We start from the raw sequence: 14,555 nt of genomic DNA on the forward strand, positions 1-14,555 counted from the left end.
TCAATTCTGTCTCATTCTCAAATTGCGCCCCACATTGGGAACCACGGTTCTAGACCCTATACTGTAAGGTGCGTTCCCAAAACCTGCAAACTAAAAACAAGAGCCCAACACATCTGGCCCACATCATGCTGTATTGCAGCTAGGCTCACACTAGCTTTAGATATCCGTGGGAAGCGAATTGTTACAGGTGAGGATTTGGACCTGGGGATCCCTGCACGTTCCAGCATCATTGAAACATGCAGGAATTTGTCAGCAGCCAAGTAGAAAGAATGGTGGGAGGAGCTGGCTCCAAGGACAAGTTCTTTGAATTTTTATTATTATTATTATTATTTAGTCTTAATCCTAGCCACATACAAATCAGTGGGGCGGGTAACGAGGATGTCGGTCTGGCGCTATACAGTATATGTCGTCCCATATATTCTCCCTCCTCCAGTTTCTTTCATTCAGTATCCATGGTCCCCACGGTAACCAAACCAGCCAAGCAGCCCGCCTTCCGCCCTGAGTTTCCTTCCCTCGAGCTATTCCTCCTTGGTTCACTTCGGACCCTCAAAACGCCATAAACAAAGAGCAGAGTGGCCGTGAGGGAAGGGCGAGTCCCAGGGCGGCAAACGTTGCCAACCTAAAGAGAGCCTTAAGGGTCTGGCAAAGAGGGTCAGGAGGAGCGCCCGCCGCCTTCCATTGCGCCTCTTGCGTCGGGAGCGGCCGGCCGGGCGGAGCCTCCGTTGCCACGGCCACCGCGTGGCGGCTGGTGGCGTCCGCGGTCGTCCGAGGAGCCCCGAGATGAACAGGAAGAAGCTGCAGAAGCTCGCCGAGTCGCTGTGCAGAACCGCGAGGCACTGTGAGTGGCAGGCGGGCCTTCCCTTCCCCACTCCCGCCAAAAAAATAAATGGCTGTACCCGCAGTATTTGCCCTTACGCTTTTTACACGCGGTCAGTTGTTCAGGGCGTCGGAGCGAGGTCACCAGGGAGCTCCAGGTTCACACGCGTGTTCGTGGGTGCGCCCTGTGAGGTAGCTCGCATGACCTAACCTGCCCCACAGGGGTGTTGTTGAGTGGATAAAGCAGGGAGGGGGAGCCATATAAGAGCCCCGCTGAGTTCCACAGAGGAAGGCAGCGTAGAAATGCAATAATGAAAGCATACCCCAAGAAAGTCCACACATTTAGCTGCATATGATATGGCCCGCACCATTGGCTGGGAACCCAGTTTCAGCACCTCCTAAGAAAGGCAGCAACCCCAAAATTTCTTTTTCAGGTTGCAGTCCTACCTTGGTGATTCATGTACAGGATTTCACCATTGAGCTAGAAATTCAGTGTATTCCTTTGGTTGCTCAGAGGAGCCCATGTTTTCCGATGCCCATTGTGTGCTGTTCTTTTTAATTTGTCCCCTTATTATTATTAGTATTATTAGTATTTGGTTCTTTTTAAATATTTTATTTGTTGAATATAAGAACGACATATAATCAAATACATGCAATCAAGTACAGTGTTTGTCCCCTTATTAACACTGGTCTCCTCCCAGGGGAATGTGCTGCTGTCTTGCTTTTTGAGGTGCGTTTGGTGACAACACAATGCCCTGTAGGCAGAATGTCCTGTCTTGTAAGGTTAGATCCTATTTCTCTTTTAGCTCTATTCCACTGGTGTCTGAAGCCTTTTCTTTTTAAACAAACTTTCGGTTTTATGGCTTTTTTATCTTTTGGCTCTGAGATCCCCATTTTTAACCCCTATTTTTAATGCTGTTTTTTCCCTCTTGGATTGTGTTTGGTATATATTTAGTGTTTTAAGATGTATTGTGGGGGTCTTGTTATACTATGTTAGCTGCTTTCAATATTTCCTTTGGGAAGGAAAGGGGGGTAGAATTGTTTGTGTGTGTGTCTAAAAAAAAATGTTTGTCTGCCACATTGCAGCTACCCAAGAGATGTAACTAAATTTCAAAACCATGCTAAAGACCAGGTTGTGACTGAACCCCTTTCAATAAATGTACTATTGTTATGAAGATATACAGCACAATCCTAGACATGTCTGCTCAGAAAGATCTGTGAAGTCAAAGAGGCCTGAGCAAATAAAAAGGTCTGTATCTGATGCCAGAAGGATTCCACCCTGGACAAGACTTCCTGGGGAAAACATACTAGAACAGGCTATAAATATTGTGGAGATTTTTCCTTTTTTACCACTCTCTTATTGCCATAACTTCTATTTTATTTCACAGTCAATAAATTTGAAGTGGAATGTCTCATAAAGCTTTTCAACAACTTGGGGGTAGAACCCAGCGACCGGCATGCTGCTGTTGGTTTGGATCGTAACTCATTTCGAAATATCCTGCATGTCACATTTGGTATGACAGATGACATGATTATGGACAGAGGTGAGATTACAGAAATTCTTGCAAAATTGTGATATATGTAAAACATCTATTAAAATAGCATCTCGCATAGTTTTTAAAACATTTCTATTTCAGTACCCTATAGTTATTCACAACATCGATAGGACACATGATAATAATTGTTTTGGTATTACATTAATTGCTTTAATATTTGTTACTAATAACAGTCCATGAATATGCATGAGTAATAGGTAGGTACTGGGAGTACTGTTTGTGTTTGCCATTTATAATGTGGTTTTTGAGCAACTCAGTCCTTCAACCTTAATGGCACCAATACAAGTTGCTATGTAGCTCGGGGACCACCATCCTTTTTGGGACAGTGGGGGAACATTTGAGAGTCTGAGAAGCTATTGTGGGCACAGCATACACTGCAGTCATTCATGCACACGTGCTTCACATTCACTTCAATTGTGCATGCTTGCATGCTCCACTGCCACTCGCATGCACATTCCCCACCCCCACTCCAGCAAATAATATTCTAACTTTTTCGAGTCTAGTTTGGTGGGGAGGGAAGAGAGGAGTTGATCTTTCTGGACGGTGCACTATTTATGTATGCATGTAAGGCTCATCTCTCCCAAAGGGTATGGGAGAAAGTGACGCTAATGTCCAATACCAAGATGAAGGTCTGCCAGGCTTGCGTGTTGAGCATGCTACTTTATGGAAGTGAGTCATGGGCAGTTTACAACCATCAGGAGCGACGCTTCAACACCTTTCACATGTGCTGTGTCAGGAAATTTTTTGGGTATCACAAGACAGGACAGAGTTTCAAACAAACAAAGATGTGCTCTCCCAAGCCCACATTCTCAGCATGTTCACACTCCTGTCTCAGAGATATCTATGCTGGCTTCGTCATGTCCACAGAATGGAAGATGGCAGGATCCCTAAGGATGTGGTCTTTGGGGAGCTGACTTCAGGCACCAGGCCCATTGCCAGACCAACGCTGCATTACATGCATTACAGAGGTGTCTGCAAATGTAACATGAAGGCTGCCAACATCAACCCTGCTATGTGGGAATCGTTTGCAGATGAACACAGTGCCTGGAGACAGAGAGTCAGGTGATGCATCCCTAGCAATGACCAGATGAGGAATGGCTGCTGGGAGGAGCACAGAAAGAAGAAACACCATGGTGCGTCTGCAGCAGCACAACCAGACAACTTCATCTGTCCCAGCTGCAGCAAAACATGTCTGTCCCGTAATGGTCTCTGCAGCCACAGCAGGCACTGTAACCTTCCAACAGTGTGACTTTACCTCCAAAGGCACACTTCTCCATTGTCTCCTGAGACAGATGGATGCCAACAGCATAAGGCATTTAAACCCTGCCCTTTAGCCAACAAAACCATAAGAGCTATTGAAAAGAAATCAGTACTAAGCCAAGCCTCACAATTCAAAAAGATATGGCACACAAAGAAAAAGAAATGGGAGGATGGAAATGCAAACTCAAGAACAATCGCTTCAAGTTATAGTTCTTAACTGTTCCTCCAAACATTAACTTGCAATAATTCAGCTTTTTCTAGTTTGCTAAAAATGTCTGTTCAAAGTAGCAATCTTCCCCCAATATCAGTTTATTGGCATAGAATGGTGGAGACATTTGCATTAGACACATTATACTAACTCATTTTGAGCAGTCAGTGTATGTCTAAGTCCTTGCTCTGTGCAGCATTGTGTAGCATGACAAGTATATTTCTGTTGCTCTAATGAGGCAATTTAGATGAGTAGCAGTACACTACAGCTGTTAAAATGTCATCAGAAGCTATGGTTACTAAATTACATAACTGTGTTTTTAAAACTCCCACTTGGTGACACAGAATTGTTCCAGCATTATGACTTGGATCAAAATGCTACTTTAGGGCCCTGTAGGATTTGTTTTTCTTTTGAACAAAAGACCTCCTCCCCTCCCCTCCTATGTATGCGACATCAGAAGCTGCTTTTGAAAAACCCCTCCATTTCAAATACAATTAGCTATATGAAATGGGAAGCTGTTTTTTTGAGAGCTACAAATCTAAAGTTCCCCTGGGATCCAAAGAACTTGTGGATGAATAATTGTTTTGAAATTTCTAAAGGAATTCTTGTTATTTGAACCATATAGTTTGTAAGCCTCACACAAAGACATTGGGTGAGTGATTACTTTGCTGCAGATAATTTACAGTATTTTGAAATATACAGTAACTTTTCTTCTCATTTCAGTTTTCCGTGCTTTTGATAAAGACAATGACAGTTGTGTCAGTGTAACAGAATGGGTAGAAGGTTTATCAATATTTCTTCGGGGGACACTGGAAGAAAAAATAAAATGTAAGGTTTCTGTACCATTAGCAGGTTTTTATGCTAGTCTTAAAATCTAAGACAATTTAAATGGCAAGTGTATTGCTAAAGTATGCGAGCGATTTACTTTTAAAAACAGGAATGTTTCATCACTCATTTTACTACATTTTTACCCCGCCTTTCTTTCAAAGTGCTCAGAGGTGGCATATGTGGCTCATCAGTCTCTTCTGCTTTTATCCTGTTGAAAACCTTGTAAGTAGGTGAGGCCAAATTAAACTTAGGGCAGGCCCTAAGTTTAATTTAGTTTATATGATGACCCACTTTCCAACTGTGAACCAACATTGCTTCACAATGTTGTTATTTGCATTTTACATCATAGCAAATTATCAAGAGAATACAGTACAGTACAATACAACAAAACTTTCAAGAATCAATCCTTTAAATCAATGGGGGGAAATAATATATCGAGACATTTTGTTTTTGAATAGGGATTTGAACCCATATCTTCTCTGTTTAATTCCAACACTACATAAATCTCTGACTGTGAACCCAGATCTTATGAACCATCCTAGTTTGTACTGTAGTTTTTTTCCTTTTTTAATTTTTAAAATAATCTTTGTTGAAAATTACATCAAAACATAAAAAACAAGCAAATAAAACATAACAAAATACAACAAAACAAGTCAAAAGCCACTCATTACTTCTAACAAACACTCTATCAAACGAAAAAACAAGCTAATAAATCAAACAAAACAAACCAATTACATACATTCAACACCCAATCCTATCCACATTTTAGACTTTTCAGTCTTCCACTTGTCATCCTCTCAGGTTAATTCATTAAACCATTTCATTTCTGCTTTCCTTAACCACTAAATAAATATGTATAATAAAATTAATATATCATACATCCTTCTTTTTTGTATATCAATACAGATTATTAGATATGGATCCAGATCTTTAAAGTGGGGCACTGTTTTTTCATGTATTCACCAAATTTTCCCCAGCTTCGACAGAATTTCTGATTGCTACTTCCTCTAATTAATTCTGTTAATTTGGCCAAATCTAAATAACTAAATAATTTCTCATGCCACTCTCTAATATTTGGAATCTCTTTTCCCCCCCAATGCATAGCAATTAATATTCTTGCCGCTGCGATTGCATATAGGAAGAGTTTCTCATCCTCTTTCTTAATTCCTTCGTCCCGTATCACTAATAGAAAGGCTTCTGGATTTTTCTTAATATTTTATTTCAATATTTTTTTAATTTCTTCAAAAACCTGATTCCAGAAAATTTTAATTTTCTCACAGTGCCACCACATATGTATGAATGTCCGTCTCCTTTCCGCACCTCCAACATGGATTATCTTTAGTTTTATACATTTTATGTAATTTAACCGGAGTAATATACCATTTATAGAACATTTTTATCGTATTTTCTTTAATCCCCTCTGAAGCCGTAAATTTCCAATGTTCCTTCCACAATTTTTCCCATTGTTTTAACTGTATAGTTTTCCCCAAATCAATTGCCCAATTAATCATTGTCTCCTTCACCATTTCATTTTTAACTTCACATTCAAGTAATAGATTATACATTTTAGAAATGATTTTATTATTATTTTGTAATAAATGTACTTCCAATAAAGAAGGTTCATCCAGGAATCCTTTTTGTGTCCTGTCCTTAATAAACTCACTGTTTATTTGATGGTATTGTATCCATCCCGTCAAATATTGTTTAACATCTTCATATTTCTTCAACCTAAGCTTCCCTTCTTTTTCCTCTAATAAGTCTTTATACTTTCCCCAGTTACCTTCCAAATTTACCTTCTTCACTGTAATAATTTCAATGGGTGACAGCCATCTGGGTGTTTTGGGTTCGAGAAAGTTTTTGTGCTTTTCCCAGACTCTCAATAGGGATTTTTTTTTAAATAATATGGGTGTTAAATCCTTTATGCACCTTCACCTTATCTTCCCCCAAACAGGCATGCCATCCAAACTTATTTTCATGGCCCTCCAAATCTAATAAATCATGATTTTCTAATATAATCCACAGAAAACAAGCAGCATCATGGTATAAATTTAGGTCCGGCAAGGCTAGTCCTCGGTTTTTAATATCAATTAATAATTTATATTTTATCCTTGCCAACTTATGATTCCAAATAAATTTAGTAGGATCTTTTTTCCATTGCTTCAAATGTCCAGACCCTGTTCCTAGAATTGGTAACATTTGAAATAAGAATAACATTTTGGGGAGGACATTCATTTTAATGGCCGCGATTTTCCCTACTAAAGATAGTTTGTAGTTTAGTTCCTTTAGATAAGAATGAGAAGGCCTTTCTTATAGCCACTCATTCTGCAGCTGTTTTTATCAAGTACTTTTTGTCATGTATTCAATCACAAACTATACTACCTGCACTACCATAGAATATATATCATTTTGGGAATGGCCAGTCTAATACTGAGTTTGTTTAAGAAAAGTAAGCACCTAGCTTGGAGGTGTATACAGTTAGGTTGATTTAAAGCCAATATATATTTGACTATAAATATGCAGCAGCTTATTTGGGGGAGGGTAGAATTCCACAAAATATCTAAAAATTGGCTTCAACAGAGCCGTTCTTGGTTTACTTACTTTAAATATAATTTAGTATCAGCTAAGTTCTCTCATTATGTAAAAGTGCTTTATTTTATATGTATGCCTGCTTTACATTAAAGCATTTGTCCTTTCCAAAGATTGTTTTGAGGTCTATGACATGAACAGTGATGGATATATTTCACGGGAGGAAATGTTTCATATGCTGAAGAACAGCCTGCTAAAGCAGCCATCGGAAGAAGATCCTGATGAAGGAATTAAAGATTTAGTAGAAATAACTTTGAAGAAAATGGCAAGTATTGTGACGTAAATATATAGTTTCTCATGCTTTGGTAGCTTTTGTGCTCGTATCTATAATGTGCTCATATGAACTATTTGTTTATGGTAAGAGAAGATCTGCACCCACATTTTTACAGATGAAAAAGAAGCACAAATTGATTCAATCTCTCCAAGAATACCTAAAAAAGATACTGGTAATTCAGCAGACCATCTCCTGAGTATACTAATTGGCAATACCACGTTAAAGTCCTTGCAAGAATAGGAGCAAAATACTTCTAAAGGCATCAGCAAGGCAGAGAAATATATACAATAGCAGCCAAAAGCATTTCATTACGCAGTGGTACCTCGGGTTAAAGATGCAGACACTTCAGGTTACAGACTCCGCTAACCCAGAAATAGTACCACGGTTTAAGAACTTTGCTTCAGGATGAGAACAGAAATCGCGCGGCGGCAGTGGGAGGCCCCATTAGCTAAAATGGTACCTCAGTTTAAGAACAGTTTCAGGTTAAGAACAGACCCCCAGAATGAATTAAATTCTTAACCCGGAGTACCACTGTAATATGCTAGCAAGCTGTCAGTGCATTTGTATCTCTACTCAAATTAAGCCCATTGGATTCAATGAGGCTTACTCTCAGTTAAATGTATGTGCATCCTAAATGCAACTGAATTAACTAAATACCTACTTTTGCAGGACTATGACCATGATGGCAAACTCTCTTATGCGGATTTTGAAAAGGCTGTGAGAGATGAAAACCTCCTTTTAGAAGCATTTGGACCATGCTTACCTGATATGAAGGTATTTATGAAATCTATAAATGCCAGAGTTTATACAATCAGAGGCAGGTGAAGCTTGTGGGCTGCCTATTCATGTTGTTATGGATACCTTTCAGCTTGTGCAATACAGTGGTACCTCGGGTTATGGGCCTGATCCGTTCCAGGGTGCCATTTGCACCCCAAAAAGTCCATAACCTTAGCGGAGATATTGCCCAAGTGTGAAAGCGCAATATCGCGCTTCTGCGCATGCATGAACTGTGCAGAACGGTTCTGCGCACACCGCACAGACCGCTTCTGCACATGCACGCGCGGCGAAACCCGGAAGTAAACACTTACAGATTTGCCGCATTCGCAACATGAAAAAACGCAACCCACAGCTATCATAACCCAAGGTATGACCAAATGTTGACACAATCTGCTTGGAGAAACAGTTTACTAGGCATTTGCTTGATTGTTGCCTTTCCTGGTTATTGAGATCTGCCAGACCTGCGCTGGGTGTAAAGGTAGTGAATGTCTCCTTGAGATGATATGGTTCCTGCTGACCTTCAAGAGGAATTAGTAGGATCCCCTTTTAAATAGCCAATTTTCGTGGGAGAACTAGCACCTTGTTTTAAATATTCTATTCTTGGGTAAGGTGGTGGTGCATGTAACAGCTGGACAACTCCAGGCAGTGCTGGATAACACTGATTATTTGGATCCATTCCAAACAGTTTTTCTTCCTGCTTTTGGGAAGAACAGCCTTCATTCTTCTGAATATAGGGGGGAGGAGGGGACACACCTTTATCAGTTCTTTGCAACCTCAGAAGCTTGGAGTATCATAAACCATAGTGTAATTCTGAGTGGTTTGGCTGACCAGGTTTGACATAGGTGGAATGTAGCTGTGGTGACAATGATTCTCAGAGGCGTTGAGGGTGGGACGCTAACCACCATGGATGGAAGTCTACAACTAGTTCTTGATAGGTTTGCACTCCCCCCAAAGAACCAAGTTTGCAGTTTGGGACTACTGCTGGCCTCTGGGCAAAGTGATTCAAAAGAAACACAAATGCCTCCAATTCCCCCCCCCCCAAAAAAAACCACTGTACTTAGATAAAAACTTAATAAATGCTGTCCCAGAGGAAGTTGTATGGAGCCTGAAGAACATGTTCACATTTCTACAAACTGTTAAAGAGTTTGCAAACACTATTAACACCTTTCTGTTTAGGTGCCTTGGGTCATACTTGGCCATGGCATTTCAAAATACAGTATTTTTTTCCCAAAAAGTGTGAAAAATCAGGATAGAAAGAAGTTTGGTGTGGCTGTTTTGAGGAAACACAAGCTCAGAAACTCCCAAGTAATGCGGAAAAACTTTTTTTTTTTAATTGATGGGAGCCTCGAGAACAAGTTGTGATATGACATGGGAGTTTGCTGTTCACATTGGAAGGAGCAGAAATCCCACTGGGGCATGCACAAGCCCTTGGGCATAGGCCATAAAGATTCCTTGATATAAGAGGAAACTATTGAAATTTTACTGTTAAAGTATAGTGTTAATGTTTTAAGCTTCAGATATATTTTATATTGTATAAGACTAATCCTATATTAAATATTTATTTAAAAAAACATTCTCATTTTACTTTACAGTGCAGAATGGCATTTGAATCACAAGCATTCCAAGATGGTCCTGATCTGTAGCTCTACAAATGACTTATACTATGTGAATGTCCTTGAAAAGGTTACCATGAATCTTTTTAAGTAAAGGCAAATCAGAAATATTTTTCTCTATACCTTTTCCTCTATTTTCATAATGCCTCCATTTCAATATACTTGCTAGAAAAACCAGTAAGACATAATGGAAAATATTCTGATGTGTCTACACTCTTGTGAAGCAATACATTCATAAGGACTACAAAAATAATGGAACAACGTAGATTTCAGTTGAATTTCAGCATAATTGCTAAGTTTATTAAATAAAATGTACAAAAATACTTTAATTCTGCCAGATCAAGCCATACTTCCAGTAAGAACTATATTCGTCGTCTTTGCTTTAATGTTGGCTTTGCTTGTCTATTCACTGATATTGCACCAGATAGATCTGGAGTTTGAACTGGAGTCTGAACAGGAACCACAACCTAATATGGAAAGAGGAAACTAAACTTAGTACATTTTAACTATTCATCAAGCAATTACTCTAGCTAGATCCTTCAGACAGTTAACTGAACTAGCTGTACAGCAGGGAGTCAAATAAGCAAATTTTCTAATGACTTGCAGTTATTTCTTGATTTACGTTTCACCCTACAAATTGTGTCACTAATTATTTTTAGAACCAAAATAAAGGAGAAGGTCCCCTAGGATACGAAGAAACATTGTTTTTGCTAATAATTTTTAGACCAATCTACAGCCATAAACAGGAAATGCCAGCAAGCTAGTAACACAAATAGTCAACTTTACAAACCTTCCCTTAAGCTGCACAGTATTAACATTTAAATGAAAGTTCTCTAATGCAAGAAGAATATGAGGCACCTTTGTCCTTCATTCCTCTCCCAAATAGCTATGCTTAAGAAATCAACATAAGACATAGAAGGGCAGCTTATCACCTTAAATAAACAACTGCTATCCAATTTCAGAACTACAGACCACATATTTTGAAAATACTTAACATGAGTTTACTATAGCATACCTCTTTTAGTTTATTACGAATCAAGTTTGCTGAGGTGTTCAATGACTCATCCTCCATGTCTATTTTAGGTGTTTCTGGTAACTTTGGACCAATTATTTCTTCACTACTGATGTCTTTTCCAAAAAGGGCAAGTTTGTTGTCTTCATCTCGTCTCCTCTTTCGTTCCTGCAGCTGAGTTGTTCGAGGCATAAATCTGCCAAGTCCATTAGTACAAGGAACCTTTCTTTGCAGGTTGCAGTGAGTTAATGTATTGTGAACTCCTTGCTGCAAGCCCTGAGCCATTAGCATCCTCTGGCCTGAACACTCAGCTGCTTCAGCACAGTCTCTAACATTCCGAGGTGCTGCTAACATGCTCTGACATTGCTGTCCTAAAGGAGATGTTACACTTCTCAGTGGCAATTCATAGTCGGATGATTGCTGAGGATTACAAAGATGTACAGATTGATTCCAGTTACTAGTGGCTGCCTGAGATGTACAAGATCCAGAAGCATCTAGCTGCACAGCCTTCTGAAAACCTGTACTGGAATTCTTTACCTGCAGTTGATCTTAAACATAAAACATAAGCAGTTAACATTTTGACTACCTAATATTTTTACACAAAAATACTTTTGAGTACAAATGTGCTACAATGGAAGAATTTGACTTTAATACTGGCACTTGTATTAGAATCATAGAGTTGGAAAGGTTCCGAAGGGTCATCTAGTCAAACCCTCTGCAATGCAGAAATCCTACTCACAGTGACCCTGGATGGGCTTAAACCACCAACCTTCTGGTTAACAGCCAGATGCACTGACCCATTGTGCCACGAGGCACAATTCAATGTTCATATTTTGGAGAGGACAAGTACTAGTTTTAACTACTATGCCAATTCTCAAAAAATTTCACTGGCAAAATGGAAATGTTCCTCCCAAAGTAGAGGTGTTGCCACAAACACCACAAGGAGAAAAACTGTTTAAACTTTCCACCTTTTGTGGACTTAATCCTGCTTGTGGGGGAAGATGCATGTGGCACCTATTTTCAGTTCAAAAAAGTTCATGTAAAATGCAAAGGTGTGTTAAATACCACATTAGTTTGGCCCTGAGTTTACCCTGGAATAAACTGCAATGAAAGAGCCAGGTTTGTTTTATAAAGTTGGTGTTTGCCACCCTACACTCTTTAGGAGGAAGAGTAAGAAATAAATCATAATGGCTAAGTACAAGAGAGTCAAAACATTTTTCTACTAGACTAAGTAGCCAGTGGATAGGGTTTCCTTCATGTTTTATATATGACAATTGAGCAATAGTTCTGTCAGCCTAACAGCTTTATACATCTGTTAAAGGCATAGGATTGTTTTAATAAACTATTATTCAAATTGCATCCTGCAGATATCTCTGGCACTGGTTATGTTGTTTGCCTCTACTCTTTCTTTGTAGCACAGCATACATACTGTGGTGGTTGTGGAGTAATACAGAATGAATTTAAATTTAACTAAGCACACAAACCCAATACATTTAATTTTCAGAGAAGTATACAGACACAAACCTTTGCTACTAGTTGCTTTTGCTATATACTTCCTCCTGTCTTGGAGTTTCTCTCTAGTCTCCTGTATAGTTTCAAATTCTGGAGCATAGCACACATGCAGCAAACTACCAAAGAAACTCCGTTCATCCAGTTTTCTTTTGGCTATCCTAACAAAGATGAAAGTTAAGTCAGACATTAAACACTATCCAATTACAGCAGCAAACATTTTAAAGTCTGATCCTAAAACGAAGTTCTGTTATGGCATCACAAAAATCCATTTAACTTACACACAAATATTACTTAACAAAAAAGTCAACACTGAGTTACTATGGGTTGTGGGGGAAAGGAAGATGGGTTATTTTTGAAAAATTACAAATACCTTGCACTCTGTATTTTTTGGAACTTGATCAGGTAAACTTCTGTAAACTCTTCTGCTGGATAGTCATCTAGTGGGTTATATTCTTCAATGGTTCCATACAATGCAAATTGCTCAACTAATTCCTTCATAACACCCAGGGCAGGCACACCTTGTATTAACAAATATCGAGATTCTAAGTTGATGGTATAAACCTGAAAAACCATAGCCACGTTAATACTTTTTGTCTCAGTTACAATCTCAAGTACTTGCTTGTTAAAATAGGGCACTTATGTTCTTCTAACTTTTGTGCCCGTGTGTGGCATTTTTTGCAACACCCCCGAAGCAAGTCACTGGGGGGGAATGTCAATGGATATCTGGTGCAGAGATTCTTGTAAAGAATGCTTTACCTTTTTCTGATCCAAGATGATACTTTCTTAAGCAAGAATGCATAATCAGGAAAATTTAGTTATGTCTTACAGTTGAGAGTTCCTAGAATACTAGGAAAATGTAACACTGAAGTGAGCTTACATCCAACCCTCAGCATAAAAGTACAATAAAACATCTCAACAAATATATGCCAATCCTAAAATGCCCCTCAGTTTGGAGGATTGCATTTGCTACAGTTTATTCATCGTATACAGATAAAGAATGATCTATGTAGGGAGAAACAGCATCACCTATACTTGAATTTAGATTTGACAATTTAAGAAAATAATCCTATCAGTACACAATTGCTTCTAAAGAAAGACAGCCAAGCTGCAAGTAACAAATCGCTCTTCCGGCAAAGTATTTTCATAAAGCAAAGAAAAGGACATTAGACAATTACAGTACACAGAAAACAGCTCTATGGATGTCTTTTTCAATTAGCCATGAAAGCTAAATGGAGCCTCCACACTCAGGCAGTACTGTGTATCAGTAAGCACTCTGGTCAGTGACCGAAATAAATCGATTCCTTTGTATATCAATAAACAGCAGTCACTGGAGCAGGAGCAAACAGGAAGAGCAACATGCCTTTCTTGCGGCTCTCATGAGCATTCGGCTGGACATTAGGAGAAACATATGAAAATAACAAGAGCCTGCTGGATCTGGCCAGCGGCCCATCTGGTCCAGCATCCTGTTCAGTTGACCAACCAGATGCCTGTGAGAAACCCACACGCAGGATTCGATCACAAAGAGCATTCGTCCCCTCCTGTGGCTTACAGCAACTGGTATTCCAAAGCATTACTGCTTTCAACAAGATGAAGGGAATTCGGTCTCATCTGGCAGGCATTTTCTCCTGTCAACGTGGGTCTACCCCGTGGCTTGTTTATATTCTCTCTCAGGATCCATCCCTTGCTTTATTTGCGGTGTAGTTATGGGGCTTGCGTTTATTTCAACAAGAGTCCAGTCATGTCAACTAACACCCAACGAGCCCCCCTAGATTGCCTGCAGCCGTTTAGAGATCTCCCACTGTTTCCAACTGATTTTTGTCGGTCATTTGTGTTAGCATACTGCCTTCCAGAGGGAAATGCCAGAAAACAAGGGGAAGGGAGCTGCGCAAACACACGCAGGCAGGCCCAAGTCCTCCCCGCCCCCGCTTTACCTTCACCGCGCGTGGCCTGCGCCCCTCGCGATATCTGGCGCGCGAGGCACAGATCGATTGCTGCGCGTGGTGCTGATAGACGCCGCCGACTTCGCCTCCGCCGCTCTTGTCACCGACCGCCGCCATCTTCCCGTCACGCGCCCCGCCCTCCCCTGTCGCACATTCAAAACGCAACTCATCTT

At 39.9% G+C, this 14,555-nt stretch overlaps 2 protein-coding genes across 5 annotated transcripts; one reads left to right on the plus strand and one right to left on the minus strand.

The window, feature by feature from the left end:
- The first annotated feature begins 683 nt into the window (after positions 1-683).
- EFCAB1 (EF-hand calcium binding domain 1) lies at positions 684-10,247 on the plus strand. 2 transcript variants are annotated; one of them, XM_033165371.1, is made up of 6 exons: positions 684-838; positions 2,205-2,360; positions 4,564-4,668; positions 7,368-7,519; positions 8,198-8,302; positions 9,898-10,247. In XM_033165371.1, exons 1-6 carry the CDS (start codon positions 781-783, stop codon positions 9,946-9,948), a joined length of 627 nt encoding a protein of 208 aa, XP_033021262.1. In that variant the 5' UTR covers positions 684-780; the 3' UTR covers positions 9,949-10,247. The 2 variants fall into 2 exon arrangements, with proteins under 2 accessions (XP_033021262.1, XP_033021263.1); XM_033165372.1 differs by lacking the exon at positions 8,198-8,302.
- Positions 10,190-14,519, minus strand: RBM48 (RNA binding motif protein 48). Of its 3 annotated transcripts, none has more exons than XM_033165369.1 (5): positions 14,374-14,519; positions 12,813-13,003; positions 12,455-12,600; positions 10,934-11,478; positions 10,190-10,385 (listed from the first exon to the last, which is right to left on the minus strand). In XM_033165369.1, exons 1-5 carry the CDS (start codon positions 14,497-14,499, stop codon positions 10,281-10,283), a joined length of 1,113 nt encoding a protein of 370 aa, XP_033021260.1. In that variant the 5' UTR covers positions 14,500-14,519; the 3' UTR covers positions 10,190-10,280. The 3 variants fall into 3 exon arrangements, with proteins under 3 accessions (XP_033021260.1, XP_033021261.1, XP_033021259.1); XM_033165370.1 differs by having other exon boundaries at positions 12,813-12,960; positions 14,374-14,506; XM_033165368.1 differs by lacking the exon at positions 14,374-14,519 and adding an exon at positions 13,803-13,995.
- Positions 14,520-14,555: the final 36 nt, after the last annotated feature.

Source organism: Lacerta agilis, chromosome 12 (assembly GCF_009819535.1).
Source record: "Lacerta agilis isolate rLacAgi1 chromosome 12, rLacAgi1.pri, whole genome shotgun sequence".
NCBI lineage: Eukaryota > Metazoa > Chordata > Lepidosauria > Squamata > Lacertidae > Lacerta > Lacerta agilis.

Coding starts and splice junctions, on each gene's coding strand:
- EFCAB1 (XM_033165371.1), top strand. CDS start 781: ATGAACAGGAAGAAGCTGCAGAAGCTCGCCGAGTCGCTGTGCAGAACC. Junction 839..2,204: donor GTGCAGAACCGCGAGGCACT/GTGAGTGGCAGG, acceptor TTTATTTCACAG/TCAATAAATTTGAAGTGGAA. Junction 4,669..7,367: donor ACTGGAAGAAAAAATAAAAT/GTAAGGTTTCTG, acceptor TCCTTTCCAAAG/ATTGTTTTGAGGTCTATGAC.
- RBM48 (XM_033165368.1), bottom strand. CDS start 13,970: ATGCTCTTTGTGATCGAATCCTGCGTGTGGGTTTCTCACAGGCATCTG. Junction 12,601..12,812: donor CAAAAAATACAGAGTGCAAG/GTATTTGTAATT, acceptor CATCTTTGTTAG/GATAGCCAAAAGAAAACTGG. Junction 11,479..12,454: donor AAAAGCAACTAGTAGCAAAG/GTTTGTGTCTGT, acceptor TTTATGTTTAAG/ATCAACTGCAGGTAAAGAAT.